General features: G+C 57.9%; 9 protein-coding genes across 9 annotated transcripts; 4 read left to right on the top strand and 5 right to left on the bottom strand.

Moving 5' to 3' along the window:
- Positions 1 to 93: 93 nt before the first annotated feature.
- Positions 94 to 2,569, bottom strand: J3D65DRAFT_634909 (small nucleolar ribonucleoprotein complex subunit). Its single transcript, XM_066801264.1, has 3 exons — positions 2,120 to 2,569; positions 1,543 to 2,067; positions 94 to 1,494 (listed from the first exon to the last, which is right to left on the bottom strand). Exons 1-3 carry the CDS (start codon positions 2,402 to 2,404, stop codon positions 424 to 426), a joined length of 1,881 nt encoding a protein of 626 aa, XP_066652657.1. The 5' UTR covers positions 2,405 to 2,569; the 3' UTR covers positions 94 to 423.
- A 2-nt stretch (positions 2,570 to 2,571) lies between these two features.
- On the top strand, positions 2,572 to 4,418 carry J3D65DRAFT_661139 (ankyrin repeat-containing domain protein). The gene is made up of 3 exons (XM_066802590.1): positions 2,572 to 2,841; positions 2,929 to 3,096; positions 3,179 to 4,418. The coding sequence occupies exons 1-3, from the start codon at positions 2,674 to 2,676 to the stop codon at positions 4,100 to 4,102; spliced, it is 1,260 nt and encodes a 419-aa protein (XP_066652656.1). The 5' UTR covers positions 2,572 to 2,673; the 3' UTR covers positions 4,103 to 4,418.
- Positions 4,419 to 5,325: 907 nt separating this feature from the next.
- Positions 5,326 to 6,721, bottom strand: J3D65DRAFT_76496 (uncharacterized protein). The gene has a single exon (XM_066804168.1). It carries the CDS (start codon positions 6,461 to 6,463, stop codon positions 5,654 to 5,656), a length of 810 nt encoding a protein of 269 aa, XP_066652655.1. The 5' UTR covers positions 6,464 to 6,721; the 3' UTR covers positions 5,326 to 5,653.
- A 519-nt stretch (positions 6,722 to 7,240) lies between these two features.
- Positions 7,241 to 9,676, bottom strand: J3D65DRAFT_558249 (apses transcription factor-like protein StuA; the record flags this gene model as incomplete). The annotated part of the gene is made up of 3 exons (XM_066797352.1): positions 7,241 to 8,579; positions 8,627 to 8,951; positions 9,001 to 9,676. Coding segments are annotated over 3 exons (2,340 nt in total), but the record flags the coding sequence as incomplete, so codon positions are not given.
- A 1,302-nt stretch (positions 9,677 to 10,978) lies between these two features.
- On the bottom strand, positions 10,979 to 11,773 carry J3D65DRAFT_605787 (uncharacterized protein; the record flags this gene model as incomplete). Its single annotated transcript, XM_066798375.1, has 1 exon — positions 10,979 to 11,773. One exon carries the CDS (start codon positions 11,771 to 11,773, stop codon positions 10,979 to 10,981), a length of 795 nt encoding a protein of 264 aa, XP_066652653.1.
- A 474-nt stretch (positions 11,774 to 12,247) lies between these two features.
- J3D65DRAFT_76356 (uncharacterized protein) lies at positions 12,248 to 13,243 on the bottom strand. Its single transcript, XM_066804165.1, has one exon. The coding sequence runs from the start codon at positions 13,025 to 13,027 to the stop codon at positions 12,353 to 12,355; it is 675 nt and encodes a 224-aa protein (XP_066652652.1). The 5' UTR covers positions 13,028 to 13,243; the 3' UTR covers positions 12,248 to 12,352.
- On the top strand, positions 13,244 to 14,593 carry J3D65DRAFT_76357 (uncharacterized protein). Its single transcript, XM_066804166.1, has one exon. It carries the CDS (start codon positions 13,459 to 13,461, stop codon positions 14,305 to 14,307), a length of 849 nt encoding a protein of 282 aa, XP_066652651.1. The 5' UTR covers positions 13,244 to 13,458; the 3' UTR covers positions 14,308 to 14,593.
- On the top strand, positions 14,258 to 15,235 carry J3D65DRAFT_634887 (uncharacterized protein). The gene is made up of 2 exons (XM_066801263.1): positions 14,258 to 15,059; positions 15,109 to 15,235. Exon 1 carries the CDS (start codon positions 14,335 to 14,337, stop codon positions 15,001 to 15,003), a length of 669 nt encoding a protein of 222 aa, XP_066652650.1. The 5' UTR covers positions 14,258 to 14,334; the 3' UTR covers positions 15,004 to 15,059; positions 15,109 to 15,235.
- Positions 15,236 to 16,175: 940 nt separating this feature from the next.
- On the top strand, positions 16,176 to 17,730 carry J3D65DRAFT_76387 (uncharacterized protein). Its single transcript, XM_066804167.1, has 2 exons — positions 16,176 to 16,596; positions 16,790 to 17,730. The coding sequence occupies exons 1-2, from the start codon at positions 16,308 to 16,310 to the stop codon at positions 17,233 to 17,235; spliced, it is 735 nt and encodes a 244-aa protein (XP_066652649.1). The 5' UTR covers positions 16,176 to 16,307; the 3' UTR covers positions 17,236 to 17,730.
- The last annotated feature ends 3,840 nt before the right edge of the window (positions 17,731 to 21,570 follow it).

The raw sequence follows: 21,570 nt of genomic DNA, 5'->3' as shown, positions 1-21,570 counted from the left end.
TGCCTGGCACGATTCAGATGAAAGACGAGGTGGTGATGGATGTCGACCAGCGAAGTTGGCGGAGGAGGTGGACCGAGCTGCAGGCGAACTATACCATGGGCCTGTCTGTCTATAGAGAAAAAGCATGAAAGAAAAGTACTTCACTCATCCATTCAATCGTCCATCTGCTTCCTGCTCGCCTCGTTCAGGGTGTCCGCCGTCGTTGCTGGGCATCTTGACTTCTTGATTTGCTTGGCAGGTCGACATGGTGGTTTGTTCATGGTAACATAGAACGACTTACTGCATGTAGTCACGTCGCTTCATGAAGCCAAAGGAAGTCGGCGTGAACAACTGGCCACTGACATTTCAATAACTCCACCCCCTATACATGCCCACAAGCCTTTCTATGTAGATAACAACGATCCCACTACATGCCCCCTCTCATCACGCGCGAACCTCCCAAAGGCGAATCTTGCCCTGCTCATTGGCAACAGCAAGCAGCACCTCAGCGTCAGCAGCGCCGCCCCTGCCCGCCTGCTCGGCGGCCTCGTTTACGACGGCGGCGTCGCCCCACGCGACGGCCGTGATGCGGCCCAGCGGCGTGCCGCTCGTCGGCCAGTTGCGGTACACGGTGCACGACGGCAGATGTACCAGGCGCAGGGCGTCGCGCTTCCAGCGGCTGGCCATGGCCAGCAGCTGCCCGTCGGGCGAGAAGCGCAGATGCGAGACGGGCGTCGTCAGGTGGTCGAGGACGCGGGTGGGTTTGGGGGCTGGAGGGACGCCGCCGTTGGTAGCGGTGGTGGTGGAAGAGGTGGATGTCGACGAGGAGGATATCCACGCCCGCCGGTCGTAGATGTTGACGATGCCGCTGGAGCTGCCGACGGCGACCCAGCGGTCGCCGCCCAGCCAGTCGTCGCGGCCGCTGCGCCCACCGAGCGAAATGATGGATGTGCCGACGGCGCCCTCGTCCGTCCAGCGGCCTACCAGGCGCTGCCGCTCGACGTCCCACTCGGACACCTCGCCGTTCTTGCCTGCAATGACCAGACCCGCGCCGTTGGCCCACCATGCAAAGTCGGCGATGCCGCCTCGCGACTCGACGCGCACCTGGCCGCGCCACTGCAGCGTGTGCGCGTCGAGGATGTTGATGACGCCGCCGCCTTTGCGCGCTGACCCCAGCAGCGCCATGTACTTGCCGTTGGGCGACAGTGCGAAGCGCTCCATGCTACGTTGCTCGTGTGCATGGCCGTAGACGCGCGAAATCTTCTCGATGGTGCCGGTCGTGAGATTCCAGATGTGGAAATAGCGGCGGCGAGCGCTGAGGAAGATGCGTGCGTCCGAGGGCGACGGGTGAAAGGCGGTGGTGGTGAGAGGCGTCTTTTTGATGTGGAGCGAGGTGAGGAGCGGGTTGGGGTTGGGAGGAACAGGTTGAATGTGATGGAGGTAGAGCGTCGAACTAGGACCGGAGGAGAGGAGGAGCGGGTACGATGGGTGGAAGGAGAGAGACGTGATGGCGGACTGTGAGTAGGTTAGCTTTTGATATAATCGAGAGTGCAGCGGACGTACTGGCTGGGTGCCGCTAATGTCTTTGGTGCGCTGGATATCCAGCACTTCGGGACGCAGTTTTCGCTTTTTGGCGACGCCCTTTTCATGTCCGCGCGTGAGGCCATCCGCGTCCTTGAGAAGTTGAGCAAGGGGTTGCGCGGACACGTCGTCGTCGTCAACATCCATGTCTTCGTCTGACGATGTCTCCTCGGCGGAGGACTCTCCAGCTTGGGAAATGCGCCTCCTCTTCTTCGATGGCTTCCGCGTTGCTCCCTTTTGCGCCCACTCCGGGGTTGGATGTAACCGTTCGAATTGCCTCCGCAGTCTCCGTGAGTATTCCTTGCCATTGATCAAGTCTTCACCTTCATTCTTCCTCAGCTTTCTCAGTCGCGGAACAGACGCTAGAGACACAACCATGCGCTCGTCGTCACTGTCTTGCCAGGCCGGCGCATCTTGACCTGCTTCGGCGTAGTCGTCTTCGTCGTCTGAGGTAGCAGCTGGAACCACAGCATTGCTTGCAGTTGGGCCAGAGTCCATGAAAAACAACTGCACAGAGTTAGCACGTGGGCTTGACTTTGCGCCGGGAGGCTCAACATACATCGGCGTCGGCCATGTTATCCAGCTCACTGCCCTCGCCATCTTCCGACTCGTCGTCCTGAGCTGTCCCAACCAGCTCTCCTCCTTTTCCGAATCGCCTCAAGCCCTCCAGAAAGCCGGTCCGGTCACCAAAGACCAACTTCTCCAGCTCTTCCTCGGTAGCATCCTTCTCCATGTCGGTGTCTGGGTCTTCGGAGCGGTCGTCGTCGGAGTCGCCATAATTGAAGTCGGGAATCTGGACCTTGTCCTGCTCTTGCGAGCGCTCTGCTACGGCGACGGGCGCCATTGGGGGTGTTATGAAAGCGGTGAAGTAGAATCGAAAAAAGTAGAGCTGGGTTCAAAAAATCGAGCTCAGACGTCGGCCATTTGCGCGCCAGACGCCGACATATCTTGGCGCGTCGGTCCCAGAACGCGGCCTGCTGGCTGTCCGCACTGACGGCATCCATGGTACTCCTCCGCGCCGCCGGCGGGGATTTGGATTCGATACAACACAACACGCCTCCCCTGAAACCAAACACTCTCACAATGTAGCCGACGTCCCGATCGACCCAGACGATGATAGACGTCGCAATACGGCTGCGGCGCGCCATACACCGCAACGACCTGCTGCTTGTGCGCCGCATCGTGCGCAACAATCCACGGGCCCTGCAGAACCCCGACTTTGCGAACAAGAGCAACACGTCGTTGCACCTGGCCGCGAAGCACGGATTTCTCGACATAGCGGTATGTAGACCTGCCGGCAATTCGAAAAGCTTCGGAGCGACCATCTCCGCAACATGCAATCCGAGTCCAAGTTGACGCCAGATGTAGGCCTTTCTCATCGACATTGGACACGAGAATGATGGCATTTCACGAAATACGGACCATGACACGCCGCTGATGCTGGCGGCCGCTCACGAGCAAGTCGAAGTGGGCAAGCTGCTCATTGCGCGCTTCCCGCAATGCGTACCGTATACCAATAACAATGGCATGGACGCAGTACGCACATTGCCCCCTTCGCAGACACCCAATTGCACCTACAGCTCCAGAATTGGCCCGCTAACCAGACGACGCAACACAGCTCATGCAGGCCTCGCTCCACGGCGCGTCGGCGCTGCTGCCCACGCTCTTCAGCGCGCCATACCCCTGCTCGCCGCATGCGCACGACAACGACGGCAACACGGCGCTGCACCACGCGTCGGCGGCAGGCGAGCTCAAGTGCCTGCGGCTGCTGCTGCAGGCCGGCGCCAGTCCGCACGCCGTCAACGCCTACGCCTGGACCCCCATCTCCTACTCGCGCACAAAAGACGCCAAGATTTACTTTGAGGAGCTGGTCGCGGAGCTCGAGCGCCGCAAGGACGACTCGCGCCGCGAGGAGGTGGCCGCCCAGCAGCGCGTCTTGCGTGCGAAGGCGGGCATGGCGGGCGGCGTGCGGTTAGTGACGCAGGCGGACAGCGAGGGCAGTCCCAGCGGCGTCGCGGGCAACGGCGGCGGCACATCTCCCAGCTCAGGCGCTGGTGGTGGTGGAGGAGGAGGAGGAGGAGGAATCAACATCACTGGGACACCTCTCCCCGTGCGGAGCAGTCCGCGCGAGGAGCACCGGCGCCTGATGGACGCGCTGCCCCCTCTCCGCACCTCAGTCGACCAAGCACGCGAGTTCAACAACATGGCCGCGTCGACGTCGTCCTTCTCCTCCTCCTCCCTCCTCGCCACCAACAACAACGCCAACACGGCGGCCGCCGCGCCGAGCATCAACAAGCAGATGCCGCCCCCGCCCCCTCCCGCCCTCGACAAACCGCTCCCGCCGCCCGGCGGCGTCAGCGCCGAGCAGCGCTCTGCCGGCTCCGGCTGGAGTCCCACCACCACGGTGAGCAGCAGCGCCGGCGCGTCTGGCAGGCCCATGACGCCCAAGGGCGGCGGTGGCGGAGGGGGCACGCCGACGACGACGACCGGGCGGGCTGATTGGATTGGCGGCGGCTTTGGGCCTGTGAGGTCGCGGGAGTAAGTGAGCGGAGTGGTACGAAGAACGACGAAAACGATGTGAATATCTTTACTGCCATACCTCAGGGCGTGGCTGGTTTGGCGAGGGGTAGAGAGCAGAAGAGTTGGATCGTGGTACTTGTTTGCTTGCCATTGCGTGTAGGCCGGACAGACATCCTCACCCTTTCTTACCTCAGCACTCTTTACTGCCCCGCTCGGTCAATAGTTGGTCGTCCAGCACGCAGTGTGTTGGTCATTGTGTTGAGAGCGCGAGATGTAGTTTTAGCACATAGCCCTAGTATCAGTAGTAGTAGTAGTAGTAATCGCGACGTCTATCCTACAACCTACCATCACATTCAAGGTCTGGTCATTGATCGCACGCTGCCAGCTCCTTGAACAGAAACATCGACTCTGTGGATAGCCAGTTGACCGCGGGATGATAGGAGGCCACGAACGGACCAACGAGAGAGACGAAGTCATATGGTGTGAGACTTCGCTACACGTTGTAAAGGGTGGACAGATAGGCAGATGTATACAGGTAGGCATAGCAAACAGAGAGAAATTCCCCAGATGCAGCTACAACACAAACCACGAGATAAAATTCCATTTTGTGCAGCGGCTCCTATGATACTGTCCACATACCCACCACCCACTGTCTCATTACCCGTCATCAATCATCTATAGACATGATGAAAACACCACTGAGTCAAAGCAGTCAGTCGGTCAGCGCAAGTAACCAGCAGAGCTTGCCCTCAACGAAGACAACACAGCACATAACACATCAACGACGACGACTATCAATGACGACGACGACGACGATGACACAACGACAAGACAAGACAACTATCAATCAGAGCAGAGAGTCAAAAAGTTGGAAATCGTATAGACTTGGATTAAACAAAAAAAGACTGATCGAGTGATGGTAGTGCGTGTGCTGTGCTGTGCTGTCTGTTATGTCGCTCCTTCCCGCCAGCCACACACCCACCACACGCATACATAGGTTGTTGTGATTCTTTCACCACTCACTCGCGTCCCTCAGCCCGCCGATCCCCTTCCCCTTTTCCCTTTTGCTTTCCTCGCAGGCCCAGGACGACACGCGTCCAATCGACCTGCCAGCCTGGCCAGGCTGGCCCCTGGTCAATCCAACCGACCTAATCCAATCCCGCGCAGCGCAGCGCAACGCATCAGCAAACGCAACAACCACAGAGACAGAAAGGGACAAAAAAAAAAAAATAAGGCCAAGCCAAGCCGTGCCAAATCAAATCAGATCAACTAAACTAAACTCAACCCGGCAGAAAAGGAAAAAACTCCCAAAGATAAACCACAAACGGAAAATCAAAACTGTGAGGACCTTGCAGCGCGCAGGCAGCAGGCCCCGTCAAACGCAGGCAGCTTTCTTTCGTGGTACGTGCATCATGTATATCGACCGTTTGTTTCGTTTCGTTTCTCGTATTAGGTGCGTGGGTGGGTAGGTGGGTAGGTGCGTGGCATAGGTACACATAGGTACATGTAGCGTAGAGCGCGCCCTGTCCTGTCCTGAGCTGAGACGAGATGGGCAGGTGTGCGTACCCTTGCCTCACCTCGCCTTTGCATCCACCCATTCTTTTGTCGTCGTCGTTGCGTCGTTCTGTCGTTCGTTCGTTCGTTCGTTTATTTGTCTCTTTTGGAGGCCGTGTAGTAGAAAGAGAGAGAGGGGGAGAGTTGTAGTCGCCGTTGTCGTCGCCGTCGTCGTCGTCGTCGTCATCGTTGTCGTTTCGCGCAAAAGTACAACAAAGAGCCAATAGCCATTATCGCGCGTCCGTTCGTTCGTCCGTTTCCATGGTCCAAGTCGTGTGTAGCAGTGTCGTGTCGTTTCGTTTCGTCTCCTCGCGGCCAGCAGCAGCAGCAGCAGCAGCAGCAGCAGAATCCCAGGTGTGTATAACGGTGCGCGCGGGCGCGCGACAAGAACCTCTCCTTTTTTTTGTTGTTGTTGGTCCCGACTGCGCGTGGGAAGACGTCTTTTTTTTTCTTTTTTTTCTTTCCTCTCAACACGTGTATGTAGTAGTTGATGTGTTTCTTTTTTTTTTTTTTTTCGTTGCTGGGGCTGCGCGTGCTGAGTCTTTGGTGATGACGTTGTTTGTATAGTCGTCTCTTGCCATGGGCTTGTGTCAACAGGAGCAAAGGACGGAGAGGAGGGGATGAGACCGCGTTCGCTTTTTTTTTTTTTTTTTCTCTTCTTCTTCCTTTCCAATCGGTGGTGGGTGGTGACTCCCTCGGCTCGCGCGCATGTGGCCGCAAAAGGAACAGACATCACAAACGAACGCAGGAGGCCGGTCGGTCGCGCACACCTTAGGTTGTTGTTGTTGTCAGGACGCAACGTTTTTCCTTCCGCAAGCGATCGATCCATGTCCTTTTCTCTCCAAGCGTGAATGGGACGATGACGCAGGTAGAGAAAAAACCCAAAAAAGATTGAATTGTCAAGTATTAGCCGATGCTAGGTTTCTTTGTGCTGCTTGCTGCTGCTGGCCCGCGGGGATTGTACTAAAGAGAGAGAGAGAGAAGGAGGGAGGCCCCACACTGCTGCCAATGTATTGTGAAAATTGCCAGAATGCTTTTCATTTTGTTCCGCGGAGGCGTTTGAGAGAGAGAACAACGTTGCGCAATGCCAAATAGTAGTAGTAGTAGTAGTAGTGGTAGTAGGGGATATGTTGAAAAGTACAAAAACTCCCGAAGGTGGTTCTCTACACCCTGCCAGGACCAGGATTCGTGAAAAGTTTCGCCCTCGTCGGAATATTCCAGCCATGGTTCATGAAGGCTGGTTTTTCGAGAAAACAAGAGAAAACAAAACGGCATGAGAGTCGTCAATGTCGTCATATGCCAGAAAACCTTTCACTGATAAAGGAAACAAGGAAAAACTCTCAAAATGAAGGAATGTTGGCCAAGTCCGCAAGGTCGTTCGTTGCCCTGCACAAAGCCCCAAAAGGTGGTTCCGAAAATGTCCAAAGAGATCCCAATGGCCGTCGAAAGATCCAGCAAAGCTCTCGTTTTCCGAATCCTTACTCCCGAGGCCGCTCGAATCCGCGTAATTAGTCGGTCCATTGTGCGCCAGATCGCAGGAAGCCGTCTATGTGGTCTAGAGACGCAATCTGTCATGCAGCACAGAGATTAAGTGGTGACAGTCTTTTTACCGACGGCGCTGAGCAATGGTGGACTTTGCTCTTTGGATGTCACCGCCGACCGCACCGCCCATGGTGCTCTCGGTAATGGTCTTCCTGCGCTTCAGGCCATCGATGTCGTTGGCGTTGGCGTCTCGACTCGCCGGACGGCCGTAGTCAGTCTCGTCGTCATCCAATTCCCGAATTCTCTTGGAACCGTTGACCGGACTGTACTGGCTGGCATATCCCGAGTGCAGAGGCGCGGGCGCCGGGTATCCGTCGGGACCTGCGTTTCCATTGGCGCTGCCGCGCGTGTCGCTCATGACATTGAAAAGGTTGCTGGATGGCAGTTGAGAAGTTCCGGGTGGACCATATCCACGCGCCCAACCGGTTTGGGCACTACGAGGCGTTGCTCGTCCGGATCCGTTCTGACGAGGAGATCCAGTCATCTTCGGGGATACGTGCTCGCCCGACATCGCTCCAGTGGAGGAGGCATAGCTATAGGCCCCGCGATTGGAGTACGGGCCGCTCGTGTGGGTGTACTCGTTGTCATGTTCGTGGTCTGCCTCTTCTTCGCCAGCCACCGGGCCGACGTGCTCTCCTTGGTTCAATAGACCCTCGACCGGCTTCACATCAGCTTGCTGGACAGGGTCGCCACCAGCCCTTACAGGAGGCGCCATTTCGCTTTTACCAAAGGGCGCCATCTCAGTCTTGGGGTAAGGTGCAGACTGCACGGGCTGCGCATAGCGGGGAACACTTTGCGGCGCACCGTACTGGCCAGGTTGGTTGGGCGGCGCGCTGTACATGGGCCGAGCACTGTCGTAGCCCTGCGATGTTGGATATTGTGACATGTTTGGCATGTTTCCCGGGGGCGTCGTGGCAGGTGTAGTCGGGACGGACCGCGCATTACTTAGACCCGTGTCAATCGACAGTGGCTGGTTGCCCTGCATATTCGAAACACCGCTGCTGCCCCACTCGTAGGAGCTTCCCGAGCTACCCATGCCTATGAGACTCGAAGCACTCGTAGGAGGGGTCGGAAACGTATGCGCCCTGTCCATCCCCGGGCGACCAGCAGAAGGGTGGGGAGCAATTGAGTGGGGGGACTGTTGAAGCTGCGCTCCAATCGAAGGATTGCTGAGGGAGTGGTGGTGATGTAATGATGGTGGTTGCGATCCGGCAGGGGCACCAATGTAGCGTTGCTGGCTATCAGGACGGCGACGGTCGAGGGCGGCTGCCACTGTGCCTCCAGGGTTGCGCGCGTTGGAGGGATGATAGAGCAAGGCACCAATGTCGTGAACAAACAGAGGATAAAGCGATTCTGTGATTTTTTCCTTGTTCGCAAAGTCCAGGGCGCGCTCGTAAGGGATCCTTTTTCGCGTTAGAAGGGGAATGCTTGGATTCCATGTGCAACTTACCACACGCCCTTGAGATGCATGGGTCCGATTTTGACCACGCGCCTAGTCTTTTCGCTCTTGAGAATGCCATCACGTCGGCCTCTTGTCATGCCAGCCACATTCAGCAGCTTGGTGCCGTTGATGAAGTGATCGTCCTCCCGGCGAGCGACACACACGCCCCTGGCTTCCACCTGAAAGCAAAGACTGCCTTCATCTTCCCACAAAGTCGCTGTGACCCTCGGTTTCATGCCTGGAGGAGCAATCTGGCCGGTGGTGTCGAATGTGTAGGGAGCGGAGTGGCCCTGGGATCCAGGGACCGAACCACCAGGTCCACCAGAAGACATTGCTGGTTGCTGTCAGTACAAGTTGGCATTTCGATTGGATGTGAAGCTTACCTGGCAAGGGAAGGGGGGCAGGAATAAGCGCGCTGTTCATAGCACTCGACGACGGCGTCGGGAGTCCATTGCCGTAGGAACTGGGGTAGTAAGAACCTTGAACGAGCGAAGTGCTCGGTCCCGGCTGCAAGTATGGAGGTTGCGCGGCATACGTGTAGCCCATTGTCGACGGTGGGCCGGTCGAGGTAGCGTGTGCGGGCGTTGCCGACATGTGCTGTTGGTTCACATCAGGATAGGATTGCATTTGGTTCATGCTGCCGTAGGTATCAGTTCCGTAGCTGTAGCCTGAATGATGGTGAGTGTAGGGCGATTCTTGCGCGTGCCCATTCAATGAATGGGGGTCGCGTCCGAGGGTTTGCGGAGTCTGCTCTGGAGAGGGCGTCTTGAATCCCGAATGACTGCCGTTGATTGACGAAGAATAAGAGGTATGGGAGCTGGCGCTGCTGTGGAGAGCAGACGCAGAGCTAATGGATCCACCCCGAGGCGAGGAAGAGTTTGACGACGTGTTGGCACCCGACTGAATCTGAGGCAAAGCTGGAAGGCGCTCACTCGAGACAGTGGGTCGTGGCTGGAATTGGGTGCTGTACCACGAGGAGTCGACGGGGCCTCTGGAGTGGACCTGCGAAATCGATGGCAGCTCCAGCTTTTCGGTATTGTCGGGATTTTGCTCGAGAACGGTACGAGAAGGTCAAAGCCTGGAGAGGCGCGAGTCAGCGAGGTCTCTATGCGGGGTGCGGAACGCGCGCAGGACGGGGCGGGTGGAGGTGGCTTTGCGCAGGATCTCAGGGCGCACGTAGCCGCCGCGGGGTGGACGTTGTTGCAATTGGCAGCAGTGATAAGCGAGTAGCGTAACGTTCGGGCCTCGAGCTGTGCAATGGGGCAAAAAAAGACATGCAGCAAAGATTGAGAATGGGAAAAACCAGTGTCGCAGCACGTGGCGGGGCAAACAGCTAGCACGCGCGCACTCACCTTCGACTGAGTAGCGAGACGGCGCAAAAACGACAGTCCCTGAGCAGATTGTGTTGGGTCGATTCGTGAGTCGACTTTGAGATTTGGTTCCGCAGTCGCACCAAGTTGCGTGACACGATGTCGTACCGAGGAATTCGGGGTTGAGGAATGCTGCGCAGACAGACAAGAGGCTGCTGGTGCTGATGCAGCTCAGGACGACAAGAACGCTAGCAATGCTGAAGCCAGAAAGCCGTCGTGAAGTCGTGCCGGTCGTGAAAGAGAATGCTCAATGAGTCGTTTCAAGGCATGCAGCGGCGGCGGCAGCAGTAATCGTAGCAACGGCAAACAGCGGTGCTTAATGGTGGTGGTGGTGGTGGTGGTCGAGAGGCGTAGGCGTTTGTGTAGGTGCGCAGGTGGATCGAGGGCAGCGCAACAAGTAATAGTAACTCAAGTGAAGATGGGCAGCAACGAAAGAACTAGAGCGCCGGAGCCTGATGACGGTCTAGGAGATCGTGTCCGGTCGTTAAGTCGTCTCGTGTCGTCTGCGTTAATGGGCCGTGCAGGATCTGGGTGGAGGATTGCTCGCTTTTGGCCGATGACACCTGCAGCGCGGACCAGTAGTCAGCAAAAGAGGCAGGCAAGGCAGGGAGCGCAAGACAACGGACCCTCGAGCCTTGGACGAGGTTTTTTGGGCAACAACGGGCGTGCAGCACAAGAAGAAGAGCAGCGGTGGGGGAGGGTGGGCGGAGGTTTAGAAGAAGGCGGCGGCGGAGGAGGTTGGGATTGATGCGAGAGTAGAACTAGCGCAAACGCTGCTGGCTGGCGCGAGCGAACCAGCTTTTGACACTGGCGGGGGGGTGGCAGGGCAGTCCGGGGGTTTTTTTCTTTTTTGTTTTTTCTTTTTTTTTTTTTTTTTCGATGGCGGGCTGGCGAGGGCAGCCAAGTCGTGGGGCAATGAGGGCGGGAAGGAGGAAGGAAGAAGCGAAAAAGAACGCGGGAACGACAGGCGGGAGGTTTAACGTACAGAGGCCTAGACGGCAAGGCGAAGCTTCGGGATGGAGGTCGGAGGATGTTTTGAGGACGAGCGATGTTGTTCCTTCAAGGCTAGCCGAAGGACGGACACGAGACGGAGCGAGAGGGAGGGAGGGGAGCGGGCGGGCGGCGGCGACGGCGGCTGCTGGAGCTGGGGGTGTAGTGGTGGTGGTGGTGGTGGTGGTGGTGCACGGGCAGCGCGGCGGGCGGCCAGGCAGACGGACAGCGAGCCAGGCGAGGATTGGAGAGGCTGAGAGGGCGCGCGCGCGAGAGAGAGAGAGAGAGACAGAGAAAGAGGGAGAGGGAGAATGGAGGAGTCGAGAGGTGGACCAAAAGCACACGCCGCACGGTGCGACGTTCGAGTTGAAGAGAGACTGCGGTGGACGCTGTCGAGAGATAACTCAGCAGACGTCAAGATGAACTGGGCTGCGTGAGCAAGAGCGGGACGGCGCGAGTGCGTCTGCGGACTCGCAAGGGCGCTGCATATAGTCGAGCAGCAGCGATACGCCGACCAGAGACAGGAATAATCTGGAGAACGAGGACACGACTGGAATCGAGAGCACAGGGTGGAGATGTCACGCACGCCGCACGCTCTTCTCAATCTAAAAAGGCGCCCGGGGAGAGGCACTGTCGGTAGGCATTTGCATGGGTGCATGTGGGTGGCCATGGGCATGGACATGGGCATGGGCATGGGGCATGGGGCAGGCCCCAGGGTACAGCGACCTGAGTACATCCATCCAGCCAGCAGCGCCAGGGTCAAGGCGTGAGGCGTGGCCAAGGGTCCGCGGGCCATGGGGACGACAGACGACAGACGACACTGCTGTAGACTGTATAGACTGTAGTAGTAGGCAATAGCCGAGAGAATGATTGAATGCATCAGTCTCTCTCTTCAATTCCTTGTCCCTAAGCCAGGCCGTTTCGTGGTCAGAGCTGGCGGGAGACGGACGTGTGATGTGCGGCCGCAGCCGCTGACTAACGCACTGGCTCAACGGGTGATGTGCAATGGGCCCAGCGGTCCCAGCGGTCCACAACAATTTCAACTCGTCCAGCCCAGACCAAAAGGTCAACGACGTCCGGACGCAACGCAACGGCGGCGACGGGGATGGCGCTGACTGGACCGCCCGTGCAACGTGGACGAGGACAACGGGTGCGACTGCCATGGCCTGAGGATCGATTGTGTAGCACTTTGCCGCCATATTTCATAGGCCCTCTAGTTGCGGTGTGCGTCGTGTGCGCTGTCGACAAGGTGGGACCCCCCCCCCCCCCCCCACCATCCTCCAAGCCACCGCTCGCCTCTGGTCTCCGCCTCCCTCGTCTCTCATCATTCACCGTTCGTTCGTTCCCGCCCACCGCTCCACACCAGCAGAGCAGATCACGATTGCTGCGCCGCCCGTCGACCCGGCTCCGCGGGCGCTGGCTTGAAATGGCTCCAATGCCATGCCATGCCATGCCATGCCATGCGTCGGCCGATGCGATGCCTTTCCAGCTCCCAACGCTCCGTCCTCCTCCTCCTCCTCCTCCTCCGCCTCCTCATCTGCCTTTTTCCTTGGAGCCTTTCCCGAACCATGCAAGCGTCCAAAGCTTCACATGGTAAGCGCCGCTGCCGGTCGTCAAGCCATTGGTGCCGGCGTGGCTTGCCAGCCACCCGCCAATGGCGCTCGACACTTGGCCCTCTGGCAGCAGTGACACCCATGACCGTCTTTTGAACCAACATGACGCCGGCACGTAATGGCTCCAAGGCTTCTCCGTCGTACCAGCGAGACCGTCTCAGCCAGCAAGTGGCGTCGACAAAACAAGTCCACGGCCAACGGATTTCGTCGCCATGCAAGGGCCTGGTCGCACCGCTTTCGCGTGGTCCTTTTCGCGCTGTTTGTGAGTCCGCTCCGCCCTCACCGCAACAGAAACCACTGCGAAGACTGATGCGAGGATTACACCACGGGCACCCACGAGGGGCCCTTTTTTGTTTTCCTCTGCTCTGCACACGCGGCGAGAGCAGTGGTGGCCCCGAGGCTTTGGGTTGAACCTGCTGCAACGTCCATCCAACCATGCGAGCAGCCTCCCTTCTTCCCTGGCCTGGCTGCTATGCTGTGCTGTGGCCTGGCCCCGCGCTGGATTTGGTCCCCCATCCCCTTGTACGTGCGCATCTCGCAACCGCGTTGCCGGTCCCGCGGCATCAGGCTGGCTGGCTGGCTGGCTGGCTCTCTCCACCGGCCGGAAATAGCCATGTTTTCATGTCCATGGCACTGACGACGACAATCTCCCAACAACCCTTGCGGGCTCCCACAACAATACGAGGTGTTCCAGGCGTAAGACATGGACAAGTGGTCCTTTTTGGGGGCTTTTCCTCATGTCCGACTGCTGATCCCCAAGGCCAGGCCATGGTTCCTGCAGCCGCCATGTTGCCTGCGAGGCCATTGGCCAAGTTTTGGCTGCACACACCCGCCATGCATATGCGTGTGATTTGGCTGCACGATCCCCATGGGACGGACGTTGCAGAGCTTGGCCGCCGTCTTGTTGAGCGCGAGGTACAGTAGAGGCAGACCTGAGGCAGAAGAATGTCAGTCGCTTGCGAAGAGAAAGGGAGGAGCGTCACGGGAAGGGCTTGGCATGGTGTTTGTCTCGAGGGCAGGGCTGCTGGAGCGGTGGCGGCATCGTCTTGGCCTGGGTGTGGTGATTAATCTTTCAGCCATGGCAGTCTTCCAATCATTGTGGGCCACGTCGAGGGCAGAGGGCAGAGGGCAGATCAGAGGGCGGGCGCCGCTATCGGCCAGAAGAGTCGGTCGCTCCAGGGAGTGCAGTCCTTGCAGGCCGTCGCAGGGATGGGCGGTGCGGGTGATTGGTGATTGGGCGGGTACTTCCATATGGGTGGCAGCGGAGAGTGCGAAGGAGCGTGACCGCGACCGTGACTGCTTGTCATCTCACCCTCGTGCAACCCGACGCTGTCGAACAGGGCATCCATTTTCTAGCGTGCCTTTGTTTGGCTTTCCGTTCTTGCTTCTCCAGTCAGTCCTCCGCTCTTCTTCGACGGCCGTCTCTTCCGCCCTCCGCTCGGCTCGCCTGCCTGCGCGCGCTGTATGTATGTATGTGTATGTACCGTTGAGAGGACCACCAGGCCGACGACGACGGCGACGGCGACGGCGACGGCGACGGCGACGGCGACGGCGACGGCGATGCGACCAGGGGCCCCTCTTCACCGCCATTTTGAACCCCACAACAACCGGGATCCGTCTTCCACCCCCCCTCCCCCTGCTCACGTCCGGTCCCGGTCGTCCTCGTCCTCGTCCTCGTCCTCGTCCTCGTCCACTGGCGCTGCGCTGTGCTCGCTGATTATCGAGCCATGACCGCATCCCAGGCATGATCCATCCCACGCCCGGCACCCCTCGGCCAACGACACAGAAGTCAGTGGACACTGGAGCGCGGCACGACATCGCTACTTGCATATGTGCACTGGCCGGGCGGCAGCAGCGCTACCGCCACTCTATACGCAGACCATCGACGTCGATACATGGCATGGGAATCGCCGTCGGGCGACGGAAAAAATGGGCCAAGGCCTCTCGACCCGCCAGAGCGGTTCACCGTGTGTGGTGGTGCTGTGCCATCTTTTTCACTTTCCGCTACCTGCCGCTTTTGGGACGGACCTGCTGTGCTGTGGTTCGCCTGCCGTCCTCGACAACTCCTCGTCTCGTCTCGTCGCTCGCCAGTCGAGGGTCCGCTTCTAATCTCGAGTCCGCTCGGCGCGCGCTTTGTCAGGAAAGCCTCGCCGACAAAAAAGCAACAGTGTCCCTGCATGGATCGCCCGTCCATCCCGCCACCCCAGCCAGCAGCACGATGCGATGGATGAGCGGTGGCGACCCTCCAAGCGCGCAACGGAACGGCTCTCTGAATCTCAGCGCAGATCATGGTTGCTTGCCTGACGCCTCCACTCGCGCGGCCAGCGCGCGACAAAAGAGTCAGGTCGTGTCGGTGGCGTGGCGAGGCCACATGCCTTGGTCTCCCGTCGCAGGGTGGCCAGGAACGCCCTGAGAGCTGCGTCGTACCGCCTGGCACGCGCGTCCGGAAGATCGTCTTGCATCGGGAGCCTCCTCATGTCACTACTTGTCAGGCCTTGCTCGATTTCTTTTTGCTCACCGTCTCGTCTGCGTGCGACACTGCGAACCTCTGCAATCAGAGACACGACGCATCCCGCCGTGTCAGCTCGAGCAATGCAAACTCGCTCAATGCTGTTTGTTTGGTTCACTCCCCGCAAAAAAAGGACCTCCCCGGCTCATCGGTCGTGCAGCTGCAAGCTAACTCCAACCTGCTGATGATGATGCGGCGGCACGCTGCTCGCGACGGCCTTGCCTGTACTAGCCGACAGTCACCACACGTGACAAGCAACGTGACGGACAAACGCACGTTTTGGTTAGTTGGCTGTAGCCCTTCTGCTGCCCCATCGGCCCCGCGCCGCATCAAGCCCGCGAGCTGCTGCATTGGGCTCGCCCGAGGCCCAAGAAAAGTCTCCGCGTGTCCGTACTCCTCGCGCTCGCTTGCCCATGTTTTTTCCCCGGTTTTGCAGGAAGCTGTGAGGTCGGCCGTTCCTCATGTCGTTTACCCTGCGTGAGTACTGCCTGGTCGACAGACAGACAGACAGTGAAGTCGTGAAACGAAAAAAATCGGTCAATCTTTACGCATCCTACCTGCTCCCGTTTGGAGTAGACGATTCTTCATCTGTCATACTTTACCAACAGTACTGGACTCGCCTGTGTTCGTCCTAGTCTGTTCGTGCCACGACTGTTCTTTGCTTCGAGCCTGCCCGCTGCGATGCTGCTGTGCTTACGGGCCTGCGAGACGGCCGCTTGGCTCAATCCGGGTCGGCCTAAGACGTGCGTACGGTACGGATGATACGCATCACAGACGGCGACCTGAAGGTAGGCAAGGTACGGTGCAAGTGGGTAAGCGCACCGCACACACACCACGCCAAACGGGGTCGGACGCACAGCGCGGCAACGCGACGCAGCATGGCCGATGCAAAAAGTCTAAATCAACGTCGTCGCTCCCGTTTCCACTCATACCTTCAGCCATGAGGTTCTCAATGTCGTCGTTTTGTTTACCTGTTGACCGTTATGGCTTCAGCACTAGCGCCTGTTCAGTGAGCTGGCCTAGGTCAGGCTCTAGGCTCCTCCTGGCCACTCGTCAAGCCAAACGGGGACCCTGTGCCGTCTCACCATCTCGCTTCCGCCTCGCGTTTTGCTTTTCCCATTCGCAATTATCGCCAGTGGAAGCGGACCCGCTGGCTGGCCACCTGTCTCGCTGTCTGGCGGGCTACCACCATTACCTCGACTACAGCCATGGTCGGTATCAGAAGAGATGGCAACTACTGGACTGCGACTGCGACACAGGAGCAATCGTTCTCTGCTGCCACTGAATCCAGGGAGCTGACATTTACCACGGCAGTGAGACGCAGATGGCATCGTTTCTTTCGCCCCCCCCCACTGTGCGGCGCCACGGCCATGTGCGAACCGGGCGCCGGCGCTGGCGCTCTCTCGCCCCCAGACACGCTTCATCTTTCCACATACCTTGTCAAACGGGGCCTGGCTGGCTGGCTGGCTGCGGCGCAGACCAGGCAGGCAAGACAAGGTATGTACATAGGCAATAATTGTCCCATGGCGGGGGCATTGGGGCAAGAGAGAGCAAGCATTTAGACGAGAGAACCACCACCTCACCACCTTTGGCTCCACACTTCTTACTCCACACGTTGCTGATGGGGAACCGGATGTTTGGTCTCCGATTGACTGATGACTGACTGCCTGCCTGCCTATCTTTCGAGCAGCGCAGCCCCATGTATCCCGTAGGAATACGATGGCGCCCCCAAGCCCAGGCGGGCGGCCCCCTCTCAGACCGGGCTCGCTGGCTGGTGGGCTGGCGGGCTGGTTGGCTGATTCGCCCGGGTGTGGGTGGCGCTGTTGTCGTCGTCCCTCGCCCACAACCACCCATCCACGCTCCCGGCGCTCCTCCGTGTCCGCTCCGGTCACGTCACTTTGCCTGCCTGGCTGTTCTCTAGGTCGTCTCCAACTTTTTTGCATCCCGTTGGTTGCGCGCGCTTACTCCTACTATCTGGTACCGAGGACTGTACCTACCTGCCTACCTATGCCAGACACTCGAGCGAGTGTCCCGTCCTGCTACATATGGAGTACTCGGCTACGCACTCGCACTGTACCAACCGCTGCACTGCCATCGAATGGATTGAATCGCTTCGCTGCGATCTGCGACGCATGAATGATGCCCCTGTGATTTCGTTGCGGTTTCTCGCTCGTTCTATTGCTTGTCGGTTCGTTCGTTTGCTTGCTTGATCGACAGGCGTCGGCTCCTGCTCCTCCTTGTTGTTTTCGCTGTCCGTTGTCTGTTGTCCATACAAGGCTGTCCACGACATGCACGACACGCAGGCACACACCCTCTCCCCTCTCCGCCCTCCTCTTTGAGAGCAAAGCCACTAACTGCTTGCCCCGCCCGCCCACTCGCCCGTTGTCAGCGTGCGAACTGGCCGTCCTATCTTGTCCTGTCCTGTCCTGTCCTGTCCCAATGCAGCAGTCCGCCTCGACTCGTCTCATCCCGCTTTCTTCACGGCTAGACTGGCAGCCAGATGGCTAGCCAGTCATAGGTAATGGCTCTGACTGACTGACTGACTGACCGGCCGGTTGTCTCGCCCTCTCCTCGTCCATTCATGTCCCTCCTCCTCCACTCGCGACTTTTCCTTCCCTCCTTCCTGTCCGTCTACCGCACCGTACTGCGCTGGCTTGACCGGTACGCAGCCAGCCAGCCACACCCGCTGCTTGCCTGCTTGTCGTTTGACCGGTAGCCTGTTCAGCTCAGCTCAGCTCAGCTCTCAGCCAGCCAGTCAGTCAGTCAATCAAACAGGCAGTCAGTCAGACCGTTGCCGTTTTAGAGCAGTTTCGTTCGCCACCGCCACCACCACCACCACCACCACCGCTGCTCGCTGGCGAGACGGCTTTGATGTGATGTGGATCAAGGGTGTCGCTGTTCGCGTGGTTTGTTCAGCTCAAATAAAGAGAGAGAGAGAGAGGAAGAGAGGGTGCGCAAGGCGTGGCGTCAGGTAGGTTAGGGACTAGTTAGCGCTTTACTTGGCTGGGCTAGGTCGGGCCCTTGCTAGGTTCCCCTACTTTTGGCTCAGGCACAGGCACAGACGGAGGCATGCTTGTGTGGGGAGCGGAGCAGTATGTGTATGTAGATGTAAATGTAAATGTATAATGTGTGTATATGTGTGTCTGATGCACCAGGCAGGCAGCCCCCAAAGTAGTAGAGCAGCTACATGCACCCACATACTATGGCTGCACATACACAATGCTGCAGGCTGCAGTGCCGCACTGCGGCAAGGAGAATGGGTAGATAGGGCTGAGTGCACAATAATCAGCAATGGAGATTCACGACAATACAGAGTTCCTGATCTTGTTCTATTTTCTACTTCATCTGTGCTATCTTTGACGCATGTTTAAGTCTTCTTGAGAACAATGCGCCCACCCCCTTTCCTAGCTTTTAATGGGTACAGTTATCTTTATTCCCCTCGCGCGTCCATTGCCTTCGTCCTGAATATTTCAAACCAACCTAGCAGCTATATTATTCCTTTTTTCTCCTTTCCACTTCCCCGTTTTGCTCTATCAACCGTCCTAAAAAGCCCGCCTATGCAATCGGTAGAGGGTGTTTCTAATGTCATGATGGCCGCTGTGACATGCCACTGTCTATTCCCGCTTCTGTAGTCGCTTTGTATAGCAAGCAGCAAGCATACAAGCAAGCCGCGGACCTGCACGTCACTTGGGCGCAGCGCGGGCAGCAGGCAACGAGCAGCAAATTGAAAAAAGAAAAACCATCTTTCCTCCAACTCTCTCTATTTCTGTTTTTGTTTTCCGCCAGTGGCGGCTCCCAGCGGTCTCATTTCAGCCCACTTCTCTCTCTACTTTCTTTCCACTGCGCCGACCGCCAGCCACAACACTGCAACAGCGAAAAAAGCAAAGGTGGACGGAATGAGGGGGAGGAGACCTCTCGGATTCGCTAACACAGCACCCGGCGTAACATGTCTTCTCCCTGTTTGGCTTTGAGGCGTTTGGTTCTCGACCGCCACCACGCGCCACGCCACACCTCACTCCTGCCGTATGCGTTCAGTGATGGCTGCTGCTGCACCGCAAAGAAGCAAAGAAGCATAGAAAGAGGGCGAATGTGCACATGGCACGCACGCACGCATGGCCTTTTTTCCCGCTTGATTGCTTGCTTGCTTCCTCCCGTTCCTGGCTGGCTCGCCTCCGCGCTCTACACGACAACGGCACGAGACAAATGTCTGACCGTCGTGGTCTGATTGGGCCAAATCAGACACGCTCTGCCTGCCTGCCTGCCGCTGCTGCTGTTTCCGTTGCCACCACCACTACCACCAGCATCTCCCTTAGCATCGTCGTCCACTTCGGCCGCAAGACGGATCAGAAACAGATGGCGTGTAGCCCACCAGCTGGCTGGCTACTCAACCAACCAACCAACCAACCTACCAACCTTGCCTCTCGATGAGCTTGTCGGTTTGGTTTGGCGGCTTGCTGGCTTGCTGGCGATTGCATGATCCCATGGCATGCGGCGTGCGGTGTTGCCGTCCGCATGCATGCACGCGCGTAACGGGCAGGCAGGCCAAACGACGGGAGAGGCGTTTTGATGTCTGTCGTTTCATGCGTGCGTATGTATGTCTGGCCTGCAGACAGCGGCTCCGCGGGCGGGCGGGCGGACGGGACAGACAGGAAGGATGCTGAGGTGCATGATGCTTTTCTCTCCCTATGCATGCATGCAGAGGTATGCTGTGGCCGAATGCGTGAGTGAGGCAAGGTTGGCAGAGAAGTAGGGAGGCAGAGACAGCAGCTGTGCTCAGGCTAACTAGAGAAAGACAGAAAAACCGAGGAATACAAAGAAGGAGAAGCGCGTGATGGTGGCGTAACGTCTGTCTGTCTTTCAAGCCGAGCCCCCCCAAGACAAGCTATCCATCCACGACATTTAGTGACGTGTTCGCAGGAGACAAGGGACATGGGCACATCACAGTCAGGGACCGACTGACTGACTGACGGCTGGAAGCGGCGGCGGCGGCGGAACGCTCCCTCTTCGCGTGGCCGAACAGGGAAAAGACAACAGCGAAGGGAGGGATAGGCCAGGCGGGGAATTAAGGTACACAGGCACACACACGCCTGGGAAAGGGATGATGCAGGCAGGCGCTACGCCAGGCGCGCGCGGCGCGTGGGGAACAAGTGAAGGCTGTGGCGCCCGCGGCCGCAAAATGCGGGTGTGGCTGTTTTAGCCAGGTAGGTAGTGAGGAAGGGGTCGTCGCTGCGTGGGAGACCACACCGGTTGTCGACCCGACATCGGATTTATTCGGAAATGGTAGTGTGGCTCCTTTGTGTCAAGCATTTGGGAAGGATATCACTGGACAAGTCTTGTTTGCCGTAGTTTCTTGTCGCCTGGGCCTGTGCTGCAGTAAGAAAGGGAGCTCGATGCGGGAAGGATCATGGTCGACCCGCCAGCCAGCGAGCGATGCTGGCTGTTGCTGTCGATCAGTCCTGCCAGTCGTGGAATCGTCGGACGGATGGTGTTTGGCTGTCGAGAGGATGGATTCACTTTGGGGCTGCAGTGCGGGGAGAAGGGTAAGTGAAGGTTGTCGTGATGGGTTTTGTGGAGGATCCCGCCGAGGACAGGGTTCGTCGGCTGTGGGGTTAGTGTCGACCTTTCTGGGTAGCTGCTGTATTTCTCTTCTTTTCTATTTTTTTATTTTTTGTTTGTTTCTGTCGCGTGGGGAGAGGGAGAGAGAAAGTGGTGGAGGATGGATGGATCAAAGGACGAACAAGAGGTCCAACGGTGTGCGGGAAGGAATGGCAGAAGTCTTTGTGGCCTGATATTGCGGGGAAAGACGACCAGCCGTGGCAAGCTGATTGAACGGCTTGGCCGCAAAGGTTGGAATGGCTCTCGCTGAGGATGCGCCGTTGGATGATGACTTTGCTGGTCTGGTCCCTTTCTGAGGGTAAGGATTCTGGAAGGCGCCGCCGGCCCAGCTCCTTGTTTCACGCTTGTCCACGTGGAAGAAATTGTTTCAATGCCCTCTGCGCGAGCTACCATGAGCTTGACCAAAAGCTTAACCGGCTCGCTGCATGCACTGTCAAAGGCTTCGTGAGCTTGATGTGACGTAGCAGAGCTGTCTGGATGCGTTGTCCGGACGACAGTTTACTCACACTTGGCTTCGAGGTGCATATTCCCGTCAAGTCCGCATGCTTCTTTGCAAAATCATGTCTCCAATATGCAGACTTCTCGTTCTAACAGAATATATGGTTCATTGAAACAAGGTGAGGTCATTTATCCCGCATCTCCGATTCAGTGAACGAACCATTGGGAAAATCAACTCCACCTCGTCTTGGATGAGACTTTGCGGCAAACTAGTTCAGTCGATTGTTGCTTTTGAAAATGCGGATTTGCCGCATTTGAGGAGTCGCCCGAGAATGCTAGCGGAGTTGCGACTGCCGTGGAATTATTGCTTCTCAAGGCGGGGAGTATGATGGTTCCAGGAGTGCAACTGAGTATCAC

Source organism: Phyllosticta citribraziliensis (assembly GCF_038025025.1).
Source record: "Phyllosticta citribraziliensis strain CPC 17464 chromosome Unknown J3D65scaffold_10, whole genome shotgun sequence".
NCBI lineage: Eukaryota > Fungi > Ascomycota > Dothideomycetes > Botryosphaeriales > Phyllostictaceae > Phyllosticta > Phyllosticta citribraziliensis.
Note: the sequence above shows the minus strand (reverse complement) of the source record. Positions and strands in the feature narration are given on the sequence as shown.